The 23106-nt window shown below is 53.6% G+C and overlaps 1 protein-coding gene across 3 annotated transcripts in view; it reads right to left on the bottom strand.

Moving 5' to 3' along the window:
* The window catches only part of SH3YL1 (SH3 and SYLF domain containing 1), a 34000-nt gene that overhangs the window by 1047 nt on the left and 9847 nt on the right, over positions 1–23106 (bottom strand). For 2 of the 3 annotated variants that reach the window (XM_089327889.1, XM_051831561.3), the window contains exons 3-9: positions 21306–21419; positions 19246–19310; positions 12114–12226; positions 11401–11529; positions 7300–7468; positions 6680–6758; positions 2911–2967 (exon numbers count right to left, since the gene is read on the bottom strand). In XM_089327889.1, the coding sequence (XP_089184015.1) occupies positions 2911–2967; positions 6680–6758; positions 7300–7468; positions 11401–11529; positions 12114–12226; positions 19246–19310; positions 21306–21419 (726 nt within the window). The remainder of the gene's footprint in view (positions 1–2910; positions 2968–6679; positions 6759–7299; positions 7469–11400; positions 11530–12113; positions 12227–19245; positions 19311–21305; positions 21420–23106) is intronic. The other variant, XM_051831562.3, reaches the window with a different exon arrangement.

Here is a 23106-nt window from a genome sequence, read left to right as displayed (position 1 = left end):
GTATCAGCAAGTGTCGGGGTGCAGTTTGAATTTTGTGTAATCCTACTATTATTTACATTTCCCCATTTTAACAGAATAGTCCTGGCTATGGTCTGGACGTTTGCTTCCCCCAACAAGTTCCCACATTGAAATGCTGACTGCCCCCAAACCCCAATGAGGACGCAGCGAAGCAGACACCTAAGAGCCTCTGGCAGGGCCGTGCCAGGGTCCCAGAGTGCAGAGCCGGGACAGAGTCTGCGTTGCTCACCACCACTCGGTGAGAGGGCTTTCATGGCACCCAGCACGCACTCCTGCTCACAATTCTATCACAGAAGGCTTCATTCAGAAATCCTGTCCCGCCTTCCACAGTGCTGACTCTGCAGGGTGGCACATGGAGAGCCCGCGGTGCAAGTCTGAGAAGCATCAGAGAGAACGGACTGGGGACGAAGCAGCTAAGGGGAGAAGCAAGGCAGAACGCAGGCTGCACAATGTGCAAAACCGCAGTTTCTCTCCAAGATGTTGGTATTTGTTTCACATAATTTTGTGCATAAATGAAGCACTGGGATGTTGTTTCATGCATTTAAGTACGGATATGCAGAAAATATAAATAACCAAACTCTAAGACCAGTTCCTGTCTGGGCCCACACCATAACAACAACAACAGCAACAATGAGCAGAACTTGGCCTGTCAGCAAGAGGCACGGGCGATCAGCACTGATTTTTCTGCCCAACACTCAGGACACTGCTGCGGCTCTCCACAAGGGGAGCCGGGGAATAATTAATGTAATTAATGTAAGGACATCAGAGAAGTTTTTCTGTAAAAGAGAATTTCTGCATGTTACTTTATATTCCTCTTGCTTGTAGTCTACTCATTTTAAATTATAAGGTTAAAAAAATGTGGCAAAAAATGCCCATGAGGTCTTAGAATAAAGAGGAAACACCTGTGGGTGGTGACTCTGTAAACACGGAACGCACACAGCACACACCCACAGAGAAGTTGCTTCTGGATGCTTCCACGCCAGCACCTGCACCCGCACCCACAGTGCCTGCACAAAGTGGTTGGTCCTGAGGAACTGGTGCACAGCAACCTGTGCTGTCCCCCACCTGGGTGTCCCAGGACCTGGGTGGACAGAGGTGTGGGGGAGGCAGGGAGGTGGGGAGGCCCCGAGACCTGGGCTGGTAGGGAGGTCTGCCAGGCCCCGCGTGGGGTCCGCGCTGCCATCAAGAGCGGTCACAGCTGGGGCAGTAGTGCTGTGTTGGCGGTAGGCACAGTCCCTGCCTCTGAGCACCCAGGAAGCAGCAACAGCTGACCTGGCCTGGCGCCTGGGCTGAGGCGTCCCACTGTGGAGTTCTGGGGGGACTCTGGAACTCAGGACACCGGCCCATGCACCTGCGCAGCCGGGCCTTCGGCAGAACAGTGGCCACAGGTTGGGAGGTCAGCACACATGACTTAGGAACGACCCAGTGGGGGCGGCACCGGCTTCCACTAAGGCTCAGCCAGGACCCTGGCACGGGCTTTTGTCTTAAGGAAAGCAGCCGGCACGGCAGGGCAGCCCAGGAGAGTTGACTGGCACATGCTGTGAGTGCAACTTTTGCTGGATCCTCCAACACAAATGCAAAACCCAGCCACAACCAGACAGCCACAACCAAACTGCCACGGCAGGTGAGGTTCATCACCTCGGTCCCACAACTGGCAAATGAACTGCAGGGGCTGAAATCCAGGTCTCTCCGGAGCCCAAGCAGGGTCTGTGTCATCATCTCCGACAAAAGGAGGTGCAAGTCTACCTGCCTGTCACCTGACCAAGGCCCCCTCCCTGCTTCCTAGCCCACATCTCTGCAACCTGTCCCAGCAGGTGGTCCTCTGTCAACGGCATCCAGCTCAGGAACCCCTCCGAGGAGCAGATGCCCGAGCACAAAGCGGGAGGCTGCACACTGCAGAATCTAGTTCCGGCCACGCTGGAATGAACACCTACTGCTCCCGCAGAATCCACAACCGAGGGTCCAGTCCTGGGTGACCCCAGCTGCTCAACCCCTGCCATGGCCACCTGGAGGGGAGCCAGTGCCCTCCCAGGCCCAGGACCACAGCACAGCAGTGACCGGCTGCACCCAGGCCGCTGGGCAAACGCAGCAGGCCTCTCTGCGAGGGCAGGCAGGGGTGGTGCCCGAAGGAAGGCTCCATCCACAGGCAGGGCTGAAAGCGGGAGAACGTCTGAAACCGCACATCCAGCTCTGCTCCAGAGACGTGTTCGACAGCTTCCCCGCATGCTAGTAAACAAACTGGCTCCCGACTTCACAACTTTTACACGAAACGCTCGTTCCCCAGCAGCGCGTGGTGCTGTGAGTGCAGTGACAACAGCACAGGATGCGTCTGCTTGACTTGCTCTCGATTGTCCCACTCACGTCCGTACACAGCTGCTAGCTGCCTTCCAGGCACATTCCACAAGACAAGCTGAAGGACCATTTTTACTACCAAATCTTGGCATGTTCTATGAAGTACTGCCCTACAACAGCAAAACGTTTGAATGTGAAAATAAAAAAAAAAAAATAATTCCTTAAAAGCAGATTGGCGGGGCTACAACCTAGGGAAAGTGCAACGAGGATTAAGTTGTGTTCAAAACTAACAAGTCTGGCTCTGCCCCTCAGTATCTGCTCAAAAGCTGCCGGACAACCTGGTCCCACTGGTGCCTTCCCCAGGGTGGGGCTCCGGGTTCCCCAGGCCGTCCCTGTCTCTGGGAGGGCTGCGTCATTTCCCCATCTGCAGCTGGAGGCAAGGCGGAGAGGAAAGCACAGCACTGAAACGCGAAGCAGTCATCAGGGTAGGGAGGGACTCCTGCCAATCAGAGAGGCTGGGCACTTCCTGTAGACTGCACACCCCCTCCAAGTCCTCAGTCTGTGATCCCAAGGGGCACAGGAGTCAGAGCTGTAACTCACCAACTCTCTCCTGATAGCTGGAAAGTTCAGGATAGAGCTTGTATCCATTTCTGCTGCCTGGAAAAAAGACGGAAGATTGGAAAACTTGCTGGTGTTTAGTATCCAGAACATACAGCGATGGCAAAGCCTGCCCTGGCTGAGCAGAGATTTCAGGTCCTCAGGACTGACAGGCGCGTCACCCGCAGGACAAGTGGCCTGGCGGGGTCTCCAGGGGTCACAAAAGGCTGTGTTCTGGGAAGGGGCTGGGCTAGGGAAGTTGGCGCTGACACAGACTAGAGAGCGTGGAGCAGGCATTTTAGAGCAAAGTCGCGCAGTTCCTTCACAGTCCCTTTGAGATAGAGGCCAACAACAAGCCACAAAGCTGCCCGTCACACAGGTCACACAGCCACCTGATCTGTGAGGTCTGCCGTGCCCACGCCCACGCCCACGCCCACGCCCACGCCCACGCCCACGCCCACGCACTGGACCCTGGTTTACACTTTGGAGGTGGTGTCGTGGGAAGAATCAGGGCCTCTGGGGTTTGCTTTTCTTCTTCCAGGGCAGAGAAACATGGTTGTGGAGGGACGGCAGAGGCAGAGGAGCCGCAAGCCACATTCTTGTCTGCAGCGACTTTACGAAGACTTCTCTGGGGCTGGAGGTCTGGAAGCTGCTTCTTCCAGGACCCCTGTGCCACATCCCTGTAGCCCTGTGATGGCCCCTGGTCTCAGAGGACGTGAGCAACTCCAAATAAACACTGGCGGGAGGGGGTGTGCACGTCCCCAGAGAACCCATTTAAGGAAGATGCCAGGACGTCATTGTGGGTGGGTGGGTGACCAGATGTAAGACAGACGGGACTGGTGCATATTAAGATTTCTGTGTAATAAAAGCTGCACTCTGAAAGGAAGATGGGAGAGTGCATTCTGCTGACCACAGAAGCCAATGAGGACAAAGCCTAAAGCAACAGCACAGAAAGATGTAAAACAGTGTCTCAGAGATGGAAGGCACACCCCAGGAAGATCATCACGTGCATCTACACAGCACAGTTGTGATTAGCATCCAAAGAGTACACGACACTGCTTCACATCAGAGAAGGGGGGAAGAGTTGGTAGAAATTATCTCAAAATACGTGAAGAGAAAGTATCCAGCCATTACAGAAGTAAAAGTAGTGCAGGACAGTCTAGGAGCCCAGTACAGCCTAGAATGGGAGGACGGAGTGATGGTGAGGGTGGAGGACCACATGGAGGACGGAGTGATGGTGAGGGTGTAGGTCCACGTGGAGGATGGAGTGATGGTGAGGGTCCATGTGGAGGACCACGTGGAGGACGGAGTGATGGTGAGGGTCCATGTAGAGGACCACGTGGAGGACGGAGTGATGGTGAGGGTCCATGTGGAGGACCACGTGGAGGACGGAGTGATGGTGAGGGTCCATGTGGGGGACCACGTGGAGGACGGAGTGATGGTGAGGGTCCATGTAGAGGACCACGTGGAGGACAGAGTGATGGTGAGGGTCCATGTGGGGGACCACGTGGAGGACGGAGTGATGGTGAGGGTCCATGTGGAGGACCACGTGGAGGACGGAGTGATGGTGAGGGTCCATGTGGAGGACCACGTGGAGGACGGAGTGATGGTGAGGGTCCATGTGGAGGACCACGTGGAGGACGGAGTGATGGTGAGGGTCCATGTGGAGGACCACGTGGAGGACGGAGTGATGGTGAGGGTCCATGTGGGGGACCACGTGGAGGACGGAGTGATGGTGAGGGTCCATGTAGAGGACCACGTGGAGGACGGAGTGATGGTGAGGGTCCATGTGGAGGACCACGTGGAGGACGGAGTGATGGTGAGGGTCCATGTGGGGGACCACGTGGAGGACGGAGTGATGGTGAGGGTCCATGTGGGGGACCACATGGAGGACGGAGTGATGGTGAGGGTCCATGTGGGGGACCACATGGAGGACGGAGTGATGGTGAGGGTGGAGGACCACGTGGAGGACGGAGTGATGGTGAGGGTGTAGGTCCATGTAGAGGACCACGTGGAGGGCAGTGATAATGAGGGTGCACATGGAAGACGTAGAGGGTGGAGTAGTGGTCAGAATGGCACATGCTGGGGTGTGTCTTGGGACCAGACATTGGGGAGCACGCTTATGGTGGGGGACATAAACAGGGGAGATGCCAATGTAGTGAAAACTCATAAAAGGTAATCTATCACATTGGTTAAATTTTTAAAAAATACATATATTTTTAAGAGATTTATTTATTTAAAAGGCAGAGTTAGAGGGAGGGAAGGACAGAGAGACAGATCTTCTATCCCCTGGTTCACTGCCCCAAATGGTCACAATGGCGGGGGCTGGGCCAGCGGAAGCCAGGAATCAGGAACTTCTTCTGGGTGTCTCACGTGGGTGCAGGAGCCCAAGGACTTGAACTATCTTCTGCTACTTTTTCCCAGGTGTATCATCAGGGAGCTGGATCAGAAGTGGAGTGGGCAGGATTTGAAGTTTTGCCCATATGGCTGCCAGCATTACAGGCAGCAGCCTAACCTGCTATGCCACAGTGCCAGCCCTTAAAAATATATTTTTGACCTATCATGTCCACTCTTAGCAATTATCTCACAAATCAATCAATCAATCAATCAATGTGGCAGTATGCAGAGACATTAGTTTAGAAGGATGAGAGTTATCCTGTTTGGTGCTGATACAATCTGACATAAAGTTAATTCCCATCAGTAGGAGAGTCGGTGAATAAAATATGTGCTTCTGGAATATGTGGAATATTAAGTCACCAGTTAACAGAATTAATTAGGGGTGAGCATTGGGCACAGTAATTAAGCCATGGCTTGGGACTTCTAATCCAGCTTCCTGCAAGCAGCAGGTGACAGCTAAGGCACTGTGTTCCTGACACCCACAAGGGAGACAGGCTGAAGTCCCTGGCCCGGTCTGCGCTGTTACTGGCATGGGTTCAGGGTGCAGGCTGCATTACTCACTGGAAATATGAGCACATTCACCCTCGGACCTGGGACAGGAACCGACTCCACGAAGCAGGGCCAGGAATCCCTAAATGCCAGCAGCAGGGCAGCAGTGAGGGACAGGACCAGTGCCTGGTGAGTGCAGACGCCGTGCACGCCGGGGAAGGAGGAAGGCTGAAGATGAAGGTGAGCACGCTGCCCTCAGAGCACGCGCGCTCTCCTGGGAGCTTCTGCGGCAGCAGTTCTGCCCTGGCAGAGGCCTCTGGGCCAGGCCCATGCCGAGTCCTGGCCACGTCCGTGTCCAGCAGGTGACCATTACAGAAAGGTCACTTACTCTAATATGCTGCTATTTACTGGCAAGCTCTGCGCATGAAAACAGAATTCTAAGAGTTCCTGACACAAAAATGAGTGATGAAAGGAGAGGTAAAGACCAAAGCCTGGTGCTTCATCAATTTCATCTGGTTTAAAACCACCTTAAATAACTCCCATGCTCCCAGAATGTGTGGCAAAACTGATATTCAGAAAGGTAAATCTCTAAGCGTACATGAAAATAGTCTTATTTTGTTCCCTTTTCAAATCTTTGAAAGAAATGACAAAGAAACTAAGCAAGAAAAGTTTCAAAGATAAGTCAGTTTGTAAAGAAAGCAGCTTATGAATGAGAACAGAAGTTTTTATAAATTACAGCAAAGGGAATCTGTCTTATTCAGAAGAGTCTGAACGTGTTTTTCTCTTAAAAAAAAGAAAAGTGAACTCTTCTTTTTGAATCTAAAGTTCAACAGCGCAGTCAACTGTTAAGTATAATTAAGTTTTTGACCTGCAACTAAATATTTACTTTGCGAGTCCGGGTCCAGCTGGCCTGGTGCAGACGACCGCTGGGGTCTTGACGCTGGTGTTGGAGGTAAGTCTTTAGCCTGAGGAACAAACACACATGACAGAACTTAAACCCTGCTTTGACCTGGGAGCACTCCCCTGGCTAGCTCGTCCTGAGCACGCCTAATGCGGCACTGTGCACTCATGCCCGGCCTCGGCCCAGTGTCGTGGAACTGCACAGCAAGGCTCAGGTCCGGGAGGCCCAGAGCCATGCTCGCCCAGTGCCAGGTCTCAAGGACTTGCGGGCAGAGTAACATGGGAAGCATCCTAGCTACTGGCAAGGAGAGGTGGTGACAAACTCGAACTCTGCACCTCCAGGCGTTCTGTGTGGCAAGGGCCAAGGGGGCCTGGAGGAGCTCTGAGGCCGGATATCGTGGCTGCTCTGAGCTGCTGCTGTCAATGGTGTTACTGATATTACTAAGTCCGTATCTCAACATCTGTATAGACGAGATGCCCAGGATGCGTGGCATTTCCACGTGAACTTTGCTTGAGTGGCAAGGGAAGCTCAGTGGGTTGTCCGGAAGCTGGTGTCCCAGGCAGAGCGCCCCTGGGCCCATGGAGAGAGACAGAAGCGGGGCCCACCGAGGCCTTGTGCTGCTGGCGCGCGTCCCTCCTGGCGTTGGCGCGCTGCCCGGCGCTCTCGTACTTCTCGGTGAAGGTGTCGAGGATCTCGTAAAGATCCTCCGCCTGGGCGGGCCGCGGCAGCTCTCCAAACAGAATGTCGTAGGCGCGGATGTCTTGACAATAAAACCTAGCAGACACGAACAACATTTCTTTACTATGCGTGGATCTTTTTTGGAGATACACGTAGCATGTGCACACACACACAAGCGTCTGTGTACTTTCTCATGTGCAGCACTTCACATGTGCCTGGTCCACATCCTACATTCAGCTCCCAAATCCACTCCCAAGATCACCTCTAGAGGCAACTGTTGCAAATATCCTGATGTGAGTCCTTCCCCTTGTAACACAAAGGCACATTCACACACACATATCCACACTAACACACGCACACACACCATACTCACACATGCAAATGCACACCCCAATACACATGCACACACACACACCTGATACTTACACATGAACACTCACACCTGATACTTCCACTTGCCTGCATGCACACCTGATACACATGCACACATGTACACACACCCCAATATTTATACATGCACACACACACACCGATATTTATACATGCACACACGCACACCCCGATATTTATACATGCACACACGCACACCCCTGAGAGTTACACATGTGCACGTGCACACACCTGACACACATGCACACATGTACACACACCATACTCACCAGTGCACACACCCCCCCAATATTTATACATGCACACACGCACACTCCCGAGAGTTACACATGCACACACACACACCCCGATATTTATACATGCACACACACACACCCCGATATTTATACATGCACACACGCACACACCTGACACACATGCACACACACACCCCCAAGAGTTACACATGCGCACACGCACACACACACTGATACACATACACAGACACACCAGTACACACACATGCACATTTCCAGGGAAACGAAATGTTACATACAGTTTTATAGCTTACTTATTAAGTTTCTTACAAGAATGGCACCTACACATTTGGTTTTGTAATTTCTTTAAAATGTTTATTTTTATCAAAATTAAATAAAGATTTGCCTCACATGTTTGGAAGGCCTGTGATTCATTAAGAAGTATATTGGTTTTAGTTTATCCAGGATTTAGTTTACCTCTAGTGGCAAAGTCTGCCAAAGGCTTAGAATGAGAAGCCCCTAAAAGCATTCTTAAGTTATGTTTCTCAAATTAATAACATGGAGTGAAAACAAACACAGCTCTTGATTTTATAAGATGAAGAGTTCTACAAACCTTAATGTTCCCCATGCTCTTATTTTCTGGTTTCTTGGTTTGCATTTGATGCTATCAGACGTGCTAAGAACCCTCGATGACCTGGGTGCCCGCCAAGGGAGCCTGTTGCCTGCAGTCGGGCCTGCTGCTCTGTGTGCGAAGCCACCAGCAGCATCAGTCCTGCAGGCCTGCACTCGGCAGAGCTTCTGCCAGCACCGCTCTGTCAGTCCAGACCTCGTCCTCATCTGAGCCATCACACATATGTCAGTGGCAGGAAAATGCTCCGGATGCCACTGCTTTTCTTTACCTCACAATATTTCCAACTGTTTTATTTTTTTAAACAAACTGTGTTGTTAACCAGAACTGGATTCTGCTTACAGGGAGGAAAGGCGAAGGCAGGGTGAGCAAAAGAAACCTCTATGGTGAGGGCACAGGCTGTGACAGGTCCAGGCTGTGGGGCACAGGCTGTGACAGGTCCAGGCTGTGGGGCACAGGCTGGAGGAGTGCAGGTTGCGGGGCACAGGCTGTGGGGGTGCAGACTGTGACAGGTCCAGGCTGTGGGGCACAGGCTGTGGGGATGCAGGCTGCAGAGGTGTAGGCTGTGACAGGCACAGGCTATGAGGGTGCAGGCTGTAAGGGTGCTGGCTGTTAGGGTGCAGGCTGTGAGGTCAAAGGCTGTGAGGGTACAGGCTGTGACAGGTCCAGGCTGTGGGGATGCAGGCTGTAGGACACAGGCTGTGACAGGTCCAGGTTGTGGGGCACAGGCTGTGGGGGTGCAGGCTGCAGAGGTGTAGGCTGTGACAGGTACAGGCTATGAGGGTGCAGGCTGTAAGGGTGCTGGCTGTTAGGGTGCAGGCTGTGAGGTCAAAGGCTGTGAGGGTACAGGCTGTGACAGGTTCAGGCTGTGGGGGTGCAGGCTGTTAAGGGAGCAGACTGTGGGGCACAGGCTGTGAGGATGCAGGTTGTGGGGAACAGGCCGTGGGGGTGCAGATTGTGGGGCACAGGCTGTGGGGGTGCAGGCTGTGACAGGTACAGGCTGTAAGGGTACAAGCTGTGACAGGTCCAGGTGTGGGGGTGCAGGCTGTTAAGGTAGCAGGCTGTGGGGCACAGGCTGTGGGGCACAGGTTGTGGGGTGCATGTTGTGGGGTGCAGGCTGTGAGGGTGCAGACTGTAAGGGTGCAGGCTGTGACAGGTACAGGCTGTGAGGGTGCAGGCTGTGACAGGTCTAGGTTGTGGGGGTGCAGGCTGTTAAGGTAGCAGGCTGTGGGGCACAGGCTGTGGGCATGCAGGTTGTGGGGCACAGGCTGTAGGGGTGGAGGCTGTGACAGGTCCAGGCTGTAGGGGTGCAGGCTGTGACAGGTCCAGGCTGTGAGGGTGCAGGCTGTTCAGGGAGCACATTGTAAGGTGCATATTGTGGGGTACAGGCTGTGGGGCACAGGCTGTGGGGTGCAGGTTGTGGTGTGCAGGCTGTGGGGTGCAGGTTGTTGGGGTGCAGGCTTTGGGGGTGCAAGCTGTGATGGATGTGCCCCCGAGGAGTGTCTGGATAGTGCATGCAGCCTTTCTTAGCTCCTTGGGCACAGTGCTGTGCAGCCTCCAACCTCCACCCAGGACCCTCACGTTATAATGCTAGAGGGAAACAGTACTTACAACTGAATACACATTTTGAATATTCTCATATTTGGCAAAATAAATTATACTTACAAAAGTGTTGGAAGACAACAGAGAAAAATGGGAATCAAGTCCATCATAAAGGAGTAACATGGCTTTTTCTGCCTTGGTTTTGCTTTCTAGGTTTTCTGTAAGGACATATCACATTTACATTCATTTTTTATTTGGAAGACAGACAGATGGACGGAAACCTTCTGCTGGTTCACTCCCCAAATGCCTGCTACAACCAGGGCTGGGCCAGAACTCAACCCAGGTCTCCCTTGGGGCTGGCCGGGACCCAACTACCCGAGCCATCATCTACTGTCTCTCAAGGTGCACATCAGCAGGAAGCTGGAGTCTCGAGTAGAGCCGGGACTGGAACCCAAGCCCTCTTATAGGGGATGCAGAGGACAGGAGCAGTGTTCCCCAAGCCCTCTTATAGGGGATGCAGGGGACAGGAGCAGTGTTCCCCAAGCCCTCTTATAGGGGATGCAGGGGACAGGAGCAGTGCCTTACGTGCTGCACGAATCACCAGCTCCCATACGGAAATTTTAAATATATACAATAGGACCACATGTTGTTGTATTAAAAAGAAGAAAGAGAGAAAGAGAGAGAGAGAGAGGAAGGAAGGGAGGGAGGGAGGGAGGGAGAAAGAGAGAGAGAGAGAGAAAGAGAGAGAGAAAGAGAGAGAAAGAAAGAGAAAGAAGGAAGGAAGGAAGGAAGGAAGGTAGGTAGGTAGGTATATGGGGCTGGCATTGGGTTAACCACCTGTGAAGCCAGATTCCATATAAAGAACCCTGGTTTGAGTCCCAGCTGCTCCACTTCTGATCCAGCTCCCTGCTAATGGCCTGGGAAAGCAGGGGAAGATGGCCCAAGTGCTTGAGCCCCTGCATCCATGTGGGAGACTCAGATGGAATTCTTGGCTTCCAGATTTGACCTGGCCCAACCCTACCTGTGTGCGCATTTGGGGAGTGAACCAATGGATTGAAGATCCTTCTTGTCTCTGCCTCTGTCACTCTGCATTTCAAATAAATAAATACTTAAAAAAAAAAAAAAACAGACACACGTTTTCACTGGCTCTCAAGAACTGCATAAATTTTTAAGTATTATTTTCCCTTCACACCTTCTTTAAGTCAATTAAAATCACTGCAGCTTGAACTTACTTTCGATTGGTTTCTTTCCTTTCAATCAAACAGCTGCCTTCCAAGGAGATGCCAGCAAAGAGGCCCCGGGACTTGCAGTAGGTGAAGACGGCCGCCGAGCTCCTCAGGGCCAGGTTCCCCTCCAGGTTCCTGCGGGCACACGGGCGTGGCTGGGCCCCCGTCCTCCTGCACCTCCAAGGTACCCCAGGTGCCCCGCTCCCCGTGGCCTGCAGGCGCACTCTCAGCACCCAAAGGCATCTGAGAGCTAGAGGACCTGGCTTCTTTTTACACTTAGGATTTCAGGCAACTTAGACACCTCAGAGGTTTACAGTAGCTTCTATAAATAGTCAAAATATACAGTATTTCTGCTCCGGAATAGTATCTCAGTAATAGGGAAGGAAAATAAACTTTAAGTTTCGTCAGCACTGCTCAGATGAAAACACACCCATTTCAAGTTGCCAAGATTAGGTTTGAGAGAAAAGCTGTCTCTTGCTGACCAGTGCAGCCCACTGTCGGCTACTGAGACTCGACGCGGCGCTGTCTCGAAGCTCGGGCAGCTGGTGGCTCCAGCAGATCATCGGCCTGAGCTCCGGTGAGTTCTGGTCTCAGATTTTCTGCTTTACCACACGGCTATGCCCTGTGAATTTACCTGCCATGGCCTCGAACCCTCAGGGGATGCATGAGTCACAAACGTGCTCACCTGAATTCACATTGACCTTAGTCACAGGACTCACCTTCCCAAGGGCCCCACTGCCACGGTGAGGTTCCCTCCGAGCGTCAGGTTCCCGCCCTTCGCAAACGCTTCCACTGCTCTGTCATAGTTCAGGATGATCACCAAGTCTGAAACCTAAAACGTGAAAACCCACTTGTGTAGAAATAGTTACAACCAACTTTAAACAACTGCATGTTGGTCAAAGCACACAGGTGCACAAACGAAGGGAGGCTCCAGTGCAGACAGGTACGAGGAAGGACCAGGGCAGCACTGGGCAGCCGAGATAATTAGGAGGACACCTGTGAGCCCCACGCCCCCTCCCTGGGCCAGCGTGACGGAAGCTCCTCTGCGGCGGTGCGGCTCAGGGTCCTCCTGACTCCCTGCTGCGGGTTCTCCCTTCCAGGTGAGTGGTCTGGAGCCCCTTCCTGGCCCTGCAGCCCCTTGTGGAGGGACGGCTTTAAAAGGCCCAGGTGTGACATTCCCGGGACCCCAGGATCCCAGTCACGCTGGCCCCACCCACCACAGGGCAGCTGTTCTACCAGGAGAGGCAGAGCCTCCACCCAGCGCTGCAGGGGTCTCCGGAGGACAGGGACACGGCCCCAGCCTCCAGCTCTGGAGCACCAGGCACAGACTTTGGCCAGGAAGAGGCACAGGCTGTGAGAACAGGGTCTGTGGGAGTAGCATGGGGGAGTTCAAGGGCAGTGCCTAAAACAGTGATGGTTTTGGTCACACGAGAGAGGGGGCTGGCATCTCCAGGAGCTGCAGGCTGGCACCTGGGCAGGAACCAGGAAGAGCCTCGTGCAGGGGCTCTGCAGGGACAGACCTCCAGCAGGCAGCAGTGCAGGTGCCAGCCACTGAGCAGGGGTCCCCAGGGCAGCCCGCTGGGAGCTGCTGCCCTCCTGGGGCAGAGCCAGGCCAAGGCTAAAACTCTGAGGAGCCACGGTGGTTGCAGGGAAAGCATGGGGACAGAGTTCACTAGAACAGTCCAATCAATCGCTAAGCAGTCGGGCTCAGGACACGAGCACAGGCCTCATGAATCCTGACGCAAGGCACAGCCCCTTGTTCTCAGAAATGCATTGCTAGGGAATTCTCTACTGGTAAGGATGGCTATGGGGTCACTGGGTGATAGACTCAAAAAAAAAAAAAGGATTTATTATTTATTTGAAAGGCAGAGAGAGGCATCAATCTTCCATCTGCTGGTTCAGTCTCAAATGTCCACAACGGCTGGGGCTGAGCCAGGTCACAGTCAGGAGCCTGGGACTCCATCCAGATCTCACAGGTGGCAGGGGCCTGAGCACTTGAGCCATCGTGTGTTGCCTTCCCAGGCTCACCAGAAGGAAGTCAGACAGGAAGGAGAGCAGCCAGGCCTGGAACTGGTGCTCTTGAATGGGATGTTGGCTCCATAACACACAGCTGAACCTACTGCCCCACAGGGCCGGTCCCAGGCTAACAGTGCCTCACAGGATACCCAACACACATGCAGTCCACAGAGCCGGCCCTGGGTACAGCTCCCATGAGACAATGTCATATGTGCATTCCACAGAGCTGGCCCTGTAGGTATAGTGTTTCCCACGAGACCACTGTCATACACGCAGTCCACAGAGCTGGCCCTGGGTACAGTCTCTCCCCTGGGATGACTATCATACATACTTTCCACAGAGCCAGCCCTGGGTACAGTATCTCCCCCGCAATGACTGTCATATGTGCAGTCCACAGAGCTGGCCCTGGGTACAGCTCCCATGAGACAATGTCATACGTGCATTCCACAGAGCTGGCCCTGTAGGTATAGTGCTTCCCACAAGACCACTGTCATACATGCAGTCCACAGAGCTGGTCCTGGGTACAGTCTCTCCCATGAGATGACTGTCATACTGCAGTCCACAGAGCCGGCCTTGGGACAGTCTCTCCCTTGAGATGACTGTCACATGTGCAGTCCACAGAGCCAGCCCTGGGTACAGTCTCTCCCCCACAATGACTGTCACATGTGCAGTCCACAGAGCCGGCCCTGGGACAGTCTCTCCCCCACAATGACTGTCATATGTGCAGTCCACAGAGCCGGCCCTGGGACAGTCTCTCCCATGAGATGACTGTCATACATACAGTCCACAGAGCCGGCCCTGGGACAGTCTCTCCCATAAGATGACTGTCATACTGCAGTCCACAGAGCCGGCCCTGGGTACAGTCTCTCCCCCGGGATGACTATCATACGTACTTTCCACAGAGCCAGCCCTGGGTACAGTCTCTCCCCCACAATGACTGTCATATATGCAGTCCACAGAGCTGGCCCTGGGTACAGTGTCTCCCCCACAATGACTGTCATATGTGCAGTCCACAGAGCTGGCCCTGGGTACAGTGTCTCCCCCACAATGACTGTCATATGTGCAGTCCACAGAGCTTGCCCTGGGTACAGTGTCTCCCGCAATGACTGTCATACTGCAGTCCACAGAGCTGGCCCTGGGTACAGTCTTTCCCCCGCAATGACTGTCATACGTGCAGTCCACAGAGCTGGCCCTGGGTACAACTCCCACGGTACAACCTTCATATGTGCAGTCCTTCTCTGGCTGAGATGTCACAGTCTATCTAAAATGTTTGGCTTTCAAGAAAAAAAATTATGAGGCAAAGAAGCAGAAAGTGCAATCCAATGTAGGAAAAAACTGACAAGAATTATCAAAATATTTTGAATTAAATGAAACTTTACTAAAGAAGTTAAAAATTGTGAGATCTGGGGCCGGCGCTGTGGCGTAATGGGTCAAGCTGCCATCAGCAGTGCCAGCATCCCATATGGGCGCCGGCTCGAGTCCCAGCTGCTCCTCTTCCAATCCAGCTCTTTGCTATGGCTTGGGAATGCAGAACATGACCCAAGTGCTTGGGCCCCTGCACCTGTATGGGAGACCCGGGAGAAGCTCCTGGCTCCTGGCTCCGGATCCATGCAGCTCCAGCCGTTGTGGCCAATTAGGGAGTGAACCAGCAGATGGAAGACCCTCACCCCCCCTGCCTCTCCTTCTCTCACTGCGTAACTCTGACCTTCAAATAAATACATAAATCTTAAAAAAACTGAGATCTTTTCCAAATACAGAATATGTGTAAGGAGAAAGAAAGAGTGAAGAAAACGAACAGAAATCAGAGCGATGTGAACCCCACTGAGTAAGCCAGCGTGTGATGTGGGTGCTGGAATGAGCAGAGGGAAAAGAGCAGAAAATCTTCCAGGAAATAGGGTTGAGAGGTCCCTGGACTGTTGAGAGAAAACGGTGAAACCCAGGGGAAGGGGGGAAGGACACCGCTCCTCTCACGGGGCTGGCGTCCCCCAGACACAGGCAGAGCAGACGCCAAGGCGACCAAAGGGCGTGCAGCAAGAACATGCGCCGGCCTGGAAGCTTCTGTCAGCAGAGCCCCTTTCAGAAATGAAGGAGGAGTCCACACGTTCTCAGATCCAAAGAAAACGAACGCTGAGGGCACCTGTTGCTACAGATCCAGTCTGCAATAGAAGCGAGATGGAAGACGGCTCTTCAGGCTGAACGCCAGTCACTGCGGACAGAACTGAGGCGACTTCTGCAGCTCCGTGCGCTGCATGGACGGCAGTCCTCTCCGGACTGGCAGCAGAGCCCAGGAGAGCACAGCTCGGGAAAGCACTGGGCAGCCATGAGCAGCAGTCTCTCTCTCTGTCTTCTTTCTTAACTGATTTAAAAGCCACGGCTGGAATAATCTGCACATAGCCGTGCTTCCAGGCCCACAGCACAGGAACGGGACACATCTGAGCGCAGCACAGGGGTGGGAGCGAGTGAAGCCATCTCGGGGTGACGGACAGTGACTGAAATCCACAGAACAACTGAATCGAACAAAGAGTGTCAACAAGGAGCTGCAGCCCTCACCTCTTGCTACGCAATGTTGTGAGGCACTGTTGGGCTTCTAACTCACAGAGATGTGACACGCGGCACAGAACCAGCACAAGGAGGAGAGGAGACACAAGGAGAAAGAAGTAGCAATAAAATGCTCCCTTAGAAAATACTCAATTTGAAAGAAGGTGGGAAAATAGAAAGAGGGACAAAAAACAAAGAAAAGTCACCAGACATGAGATGCACAAACAGAGTCGACTACACCAGTGATGCCATCACAGGCGGCCGGACAGACGGGCAGGCAGGGTGTGCAAGAGCAGGGGTGGGCAGGCTGGGTGTGTATGGGCAGGCTGGATGTGCAGGGGCAGGGTGTACAGGGGAAGGGTGTGCAGGGGCGGGGTGGGCAGGCAGGGTGTGTAGGGGTGGGGTGGGCAGGCTGGGTGTACAGGGGAAGGGTGTGTAGGGGTGGGGTGGGCAGGCGTAGTGGGCAGGCTGGATGTGCAGGGGAAGGGTAGGCAGGCAGGGTGTACAGAGGAAGAGTGTGCAGGGGCAGGGTGTGCAGGGGTGGGATGTGCAGAGGCAGGGTGTGCAGGGGCAGGGTGTACAGGGGAAGGGTGTGCAGGGGTGGGCTGTGCAGAGGCAGGGTGTGCAGGGGCGGGATGGGCAGGTTGGGTGTACAGGGGCAGTGTGTGCAGGGGCAGGGTGTGCAGGCTGGATGTACAGGGGAAGGGTGTGCAGGGCTGGGGTGGGCAGGCTGGATGTACAGGGGAAGGGTGTGCAGGGGCAGGGTTCGCAGGCAGGGTGTGCAGGGGTGGGATGGGCAGGCAGGGTATACAGGGGAAGGGTGTGAAGAGGTGGGGTGGGCAGGCTGGGTGTACAGGGGCGGGCTGTGCAGAGGCAGGGTGTGCAGGGGCAGGGTGGGCAGGCAGGGTATACAGGGGAAGGGTGTGTAGGGGTGGGGTGTGCAGAGGCAGGGTGTGCAGGGATGGGGTGGGCAGGCAGGGTATACAGGGGCAAGGTGTGCAGGGGTGGGGTGGGCAGGCAGGGTATACAGGGGAAGGGTGTGCAGAGGTGGGGTGGGCAGGCAGGGTATTCAGGGGAAGGGTGTGCAGAGGCAGGGTGTGCAGGTGCAAGGTGTGCAGAGGCAGGGTGTGCAGGGGTGGGGTGGACAGGCAGGGTATACAGGGGCAGGGTGTGCAAGGGTGGGTGGGCAGGCAGGGTATACAGGGGAAGGGTGTGTAGGGGTGGGGTGGGCAGGCAGGGTATACAGGGGCAGGGTGTGCAGGGGCGGGGTGTGCAGAGGCAGGGTGTACAGGGGCGGGGTGTGCAGAGGCAGGGTGTTCAGGGGCGGGGTGGGCAGCAGGGTATACAGGGGCAGGGTGTGCAGGGGCAGGGTGTGCAGAGGCAGGGTGTGCAGGGGCGGGGTGGGCAGGCTGGGTGTACCGGGGCAGGGTGTGCAGGGGCGGGCTGTGCAGAGGCAGGGTGTGCAGGGGCAGGGTGTGCAGAGGCAGGGTGTTCAGGGGCGGGGTGGGCAGGCAGGGTATACAGGGGCAGGGTGTGCAGGGGCGGGCTGTGCAGAGGCAGGGTGTGCAGAGGCAGGGTGTTCAGGGGCGGGGTGGGCAGGCAGGGTATACAGGGGCAGGGTGTGCAGGGGTGGGGTGGGCAGGCAGGGTATACAGGGGCAGGGTGTGCAGGGGTGGGGTGGGCAGGCAGGGTATACAGGGGCAGGGTGTGCAGGGGTGGGGTGTGCAGAGGCAGGGTGTGCAGGGGCGGGGTGGGCAGGCTGGGTGTACAGGGGAAGGGTGTGCAGAGGTGGGGTGGGCAGGGGCAGGGTGTGCTGTCCATGGGGAGAGGCTGGGAGAGGACAGACAAGCTGGGTCACGTAGATCTTCGCCGTGACCCCAGCAGCAGGCGCTGTGTGCGGGGGCTGGAGGAACAGGGAAACCACCTCGGTGGGAGGCCGAGCTTCGGGGAAGGCCGCTGAGCGCTAACACAGCGCACACTTGCAAACCACGCGCAGGTGCAGGAAGCACTCAGGGCTGGGGGGAGTCGAAGCCCCTTTCCCACACACAGCAGTGCTCTCTTCCCTTACATCACTCAAGCAGGCTCTGCAGCCCACCACACCCACAAATGGCAAGCAAGTAAGATGAGCAAAAATCAACAATAAAAGTGATAGTTGATGCCATCCCAAGTGCTTTTGTATGATAAATTCCTTTATTTCATCACCAAATAAGCCCCGAGGTAGGCCATTTTACTCCCCTTTCACAGACGAGGAAAACAGAGGGCGGCCTCCCAGCACCACAGCCTGGGTCCTAGGGCCAGCCCTGTATCACGGTGGTCTGCTCAGCCGCCCGTCAAGGTGCCGTTTCACAAGATGCTCATTTAATCACCTGTCCAGTCCCTTACTGCTGGTGGGGCCACACTTCACCCAAGGCTATTCTGGTGAGCCCTGTGGCCATCAACACACAACCCCACAGAACACCCTGGGCACTCCCGTTTCTACTTGGCTTGTTTCTGAAGCAGGGTCTCAGAGCACAAAACAGACTTCTCGCAGATCTCAGGGTTCTGGTCTGCTTCATATAACAGAATTCAGTTCCAATAAGCAACACTAAAGCACATTCCTTTCATGTTACAGACAGGCCACAGTAAGTACAGAAATTCAAATAAAGCCCAGAGAAGAATGGGCAGAGATGTCTCCTCCCAATGAGGCCACAGGAACGGAGAAGTACAACAGACCAAGTTCATAAACAGACGGCTATGGAAGAAACCAAAATCCAAGCAGAAGAGGACTTGAGTGTATTGAGAGATCCGATTTATGGGCCGCTCAGCAATCAAGCAGCTGAGAGAGGCATACTACATTCGATGACACTGCTACAGGGCTCCACAGACAAGGGGACTTCCTGTCCACCTGACAGAAGCCATGGCCATAAGGACCGGACTCATAAACTGAAATAATGTGAAGTTAATCCTCACTTGAGGAATGTGCAGGGATTTGAATAGAAGATGTTGCAAAACTGGTTTGTGCCACAGATGACCAGGCGTGGTGTTGAGCTGCTGCATCCTGGCCTGCTCAGCCCTGACTTCCCAGTCAGCAACGAGCCTGCCAGGTGCTGACACACATCTGCCTCAGAGGTGCGAGGAAAGAGCCTCCTCTCAGTGGGCAGCAGGGAGGGAAGAGGAGCTGTGGACGGCTGCAGGGGCGGCTCGTTAGGAAAGCAGCAGATGGCAGTTCCCACAGCGAAACAAGAATGCCAGGAAACGCATGAATTTCAGGTGCTGTGAGTGGTTTTGGAAATTGTATGCAATATATAACGCACTTACCTCTATTCCTATTTCAAATCCCCCACCGAGTCCAGCTATCCCAATGGCTGAAGGTGCAGACCAGGCTAGAACAAACCACACGTATCCAACATTAAATGACTGAAAAGGCTGAGATGTAAATGTGCTTTTTTAAAAAAGGAGACTTGGGTATGTCCCTCTACCTTTCAAACTGTTCTTTCAGAAGCACATACAAATGTTCAGAAGTTGAAGACACATGAAAGGCACTGCTGGCCGGCGCCGTGGCTCACTAGGCTAATCCTCCGCCTGCGGCCCCAGCACCCCGGGTTCTAGTCCCGGTTGGGGCGCCAGTTCTATCCCGGTTGCTCCTCTTCCAGTCCAGCTCTCTGCTGTGGCCCGGGAGTGCAGTGGAGGATGGCCCAAGTGCTTGGGCCCTGCACCCACGTGGGAGACCAGGAGAAATCACCTGGCTGGCTTCAGATTGGCACAGCGTGCCAGCTGTGGTGGCCATTTTGGGGGTGAACCAATGGCAAAGGAAGACCTTTCTCTCTGTCTAACTCTGTCAAAAAAAAAAAAAAAAAAAAAAAAAAGAAGGCACTGGGTGTCCATCAGCAGTCTCCCAGACTCACAAATCTGTGTTTCCCGAGCTTTCCCTTCCCAGATGTAGGAAACCCCACAGCAGTTGATAATTCCCACTTCTGACATTTTTACAGGATGATTCGGCTGTAGCTGTAGTTTGTGGTGAGAGCTTTACTAAGTACGTAGGTAGACCAGAAAGACTCGAGTTTCCGTAATCACTTCCTGAGGGTAATGAGGCTAAATGGTTTCTTTTTGAGGGCAAAAAATGGTTTTGACACCTTCTGTGCCTCGTGGGAGCTTAACACACGGGTTATTAATTCAAAACCATTAAAATTCCAGTGAGATAAACTTCCTGACAGTAGTCCTATCTGCCTTGACGTGTAGCACTTTGGGGCTGCTGGATATCGAAAAAGTCAAGTCCAGAAACAACATTGTCAGTGCGGCAGGGGAGGTGAGAGAGTCCAGAGAGAGCTTTTCTATGTCTACTTTTCTCTGCTGTTTTCGACAACACCAAGGACCAGCCCGCCTGGCTGAGAGGGGCGTGGCAGTCATTCCAGGGACCTGGGGACCCTCAGCAGATGGCAGAGAGAAATTCAGGTTAGAAATGCAGACAGGGTGGCCTCGGGACTTCACAGGGGGGCGCCTGTGCCTGAGGCCCCTCTGAGGCCTGAAGGTGCTCTGCCTCACTCGGTTTTGAGGCCACTGTGGCAATCTTCCCGAAAAGCAGAGAACTCCGTAGTTCCACCCCGCAGAAACACACGGGGTTATTGTGGTTAGGGTTAGGGGTTAGGGTTAGGGTTAGGGGTTAGGGGTTAGGGTTAGGGGTTAGGGGTTAGAGTTATGATTACAGTTAGAGAGAAGCGAGGGACTGCAGGGGCCTTGACAGGAGCAGTGACGACGCCAGCAGGTGGCCGAGGCCACTTGCTCCACCAGCGCCTGGTTGTTGGTCAGTGCCTGTTTTTCAGGCTACAAAATGGTTATTAGGAGAACCACGTGCTGCCTTGTGGGACAGTACAGCAAGTGCTAAATCAGATAAAAGGTGCTGTCATTAGTTATGACACCTACAAACATTTCAAACTTTGCTACAAATATCACTTCTTGGGATTTGTGGCTAAAATCTTGATTTGATCTCTGAAAAATCAAGGAATAAATTTTGCCCCAGAAAGTGAAGCCCTTGATGTGACTCTGCCTGGGGAGTCTTCAGCTGGCACCAGGATCTCCCACAAAATGAGAACAGCTTGCAGTCATACCTTACTTATGCCAACTCCATAAACCAAACAAACCCGCTCTAGCAGAGTCGAGAAGTGAGACTTCAAATGTGGACAGTCGTGTCCCAGCCCTACCCTCCAAGTCCTGTCCCACAACCTGGGAGGAGGGAGCTGGGCAGGCCACTGCCGGTGCAGGCTCAGCTGAGCAGCCCTGGTTGGCCTCACCAGCCTTCCTTGAAAGGTGTTCAAGGTGGAGACAGACCAAAGGAACAACAAGGTCGCTGTGAGCCCGTGCCAAGACTGGTGCACACTTACATCCATCCGGGCGGCGTGCCAGGACGATCCCGCTGCCTCCTCTGGCCGTCACCAGGAACCCAGCTTTCACCACGGACAGAATGGCGAGGCCTTTGGCCTTGGCAATCACATGGGCTGCAGACAGAAAGAGCAACAGCGAGGTAAGTGTTGTCTGTATGGAAGCCAAACCCAGAAATGACACAAGTGACAGCATCAGTCAGGGCGCAGAGCGTGCAGACCGCTCCAGGCATCCTTGGTGGCAGACGAGCCACGGACAGCCCCTCCACTCCTGCTGCTTTTTTCTTACACTGTTATTTTTGCAGTGCTAAAGGTGATGCCATAAATGCCCCTAAATCCCACAGCTATCAAAATAAACCAGATATTTAATGAGTCTCTATAGACCTCTAGTAGCAGAGAACATGTTTTGGTGATTTCAATTAGTTTAGGACATAATGTACAACTTAGAATATAGAAATTACTATATTCAAGGAAATAGAAGATACATGCAGAGTTAAGGAGAAACCTGAACAGTAACCAGGGCAGATCTTTTATCTGAAAGACTGTAGTTAAGTGCGTCTTTTATCAGTATGCAAATGTGGATTCAAAAATAGAAAAATTGAGTTTTGCCTCTCTACAAAAGATTTTTAATTTCATAAAATGATCCGTCACAGCATTTGGGTGCTATCACTTCATTAGCACATTGACAATGTAACCACCTTTACAAAATGTTTGTTTATTCACAGCTCAGAGCATTCCTTGTATAGCCTGGACGCTGTCCGTGAGGGAAGGCTCTAAACACAGGCTCCTCCCCTGATGGCCCAGCCTCTGCCCTGAGGTCACTCACTCCATGGCCTCTCCCCTGAGGTCACTCACATGATGGCCATTCCCCTGAGGTCAGCCTGGAGCCCAGTGCACATGGAGGCCTTGATTGCCTCAGGCAATGAGGCTGCCTCTGAACTGCACAAACGCGGCCTCTAGACACCCCTGGCAATCCCAGACTTCCATCAAGATTATGAGTGACCGGCCTGGTGCGCTGTGTCCGGGGCGTGGCAGCTGCTCGTGACTGAGCCAGGTACACAAACAAGGTAGTCTGCTAAGTGCACCTTAGCCTTGTTCTCAAGAGGCCGTAACTGTGTGGTGATGGACTGGACATCGTCCACCCCGCGGGCTGGCTGTCACACCACATGTCCCATCTTCCCACACCCACACTGCACTCAGTGCTGTTGGAGTGAATATCACTCCATTTAGAAACTAGATATAACAAAAGCACGTTTTACAATGAACATGTTCCACATTTCAACTATGTTTTTATAGATTATCCAAATTCAGGGACACAAAACCACTAATGGGGTGATCCCTAAACACTTGGTCAATTAGGTTTTCATTTCACAACACAGAATATGTGTTCTAAACTGAGTCACACATTTCAGCTCCGATATTAGAGGGAAAACACACTGCTGAGGTCTAGACGTTGGGTTAAGGTTTTAATAGGTGTGGTCTGCTGTCACCCGTCCATCTCCTGCAGTGTACTGTACGTGAGGCCCCTCCCCGACCTGGCAGCCCTGGGGCTCCCGCCCCCATCCTGTGCCCCAGACTGTGAGGTGTGAGCCCCGGAAGGGAGTGCAGGGGCCTTTGCTGGGCACAGGAAGGCAAAGTAGAATTTGGCTCCACAAAATCCACGAGTGCAGCCATTTTCTCATGTTACAAAACAGCACGTGTCTGAGGCTGCAAGGCCAACATGCAGACGGTTCCTGACGCACTAATCCCTGTTTCAGAAAACTGCTAAATTCTGGCTGAATTTTCTTCAGGCTCCAAATCTGTG

Source organism: Oryctolagus cuniculus, chromosome 2 (genome assembly GCF_051225735.1).
Source record: "Oryctolagus cuniculus isolate XC-2025 breed Fujian yellow rabbit chromosome 2, ASM5122573v1, whole genome shotgun sequence".
In the NCBI taxonomy this organism is placed as follows: domain Eukaryota; kingdom Metazoa; phylum Chordata; class Mammalia; order Lagomorpha; family Leporidae; genus Oryctolagus; species Oryctolagus cuniculus.
Note: the sequence above shows the minus strand (reverse complement) of the source record. Positions and strands in the feature narration are given on the sequence as shown.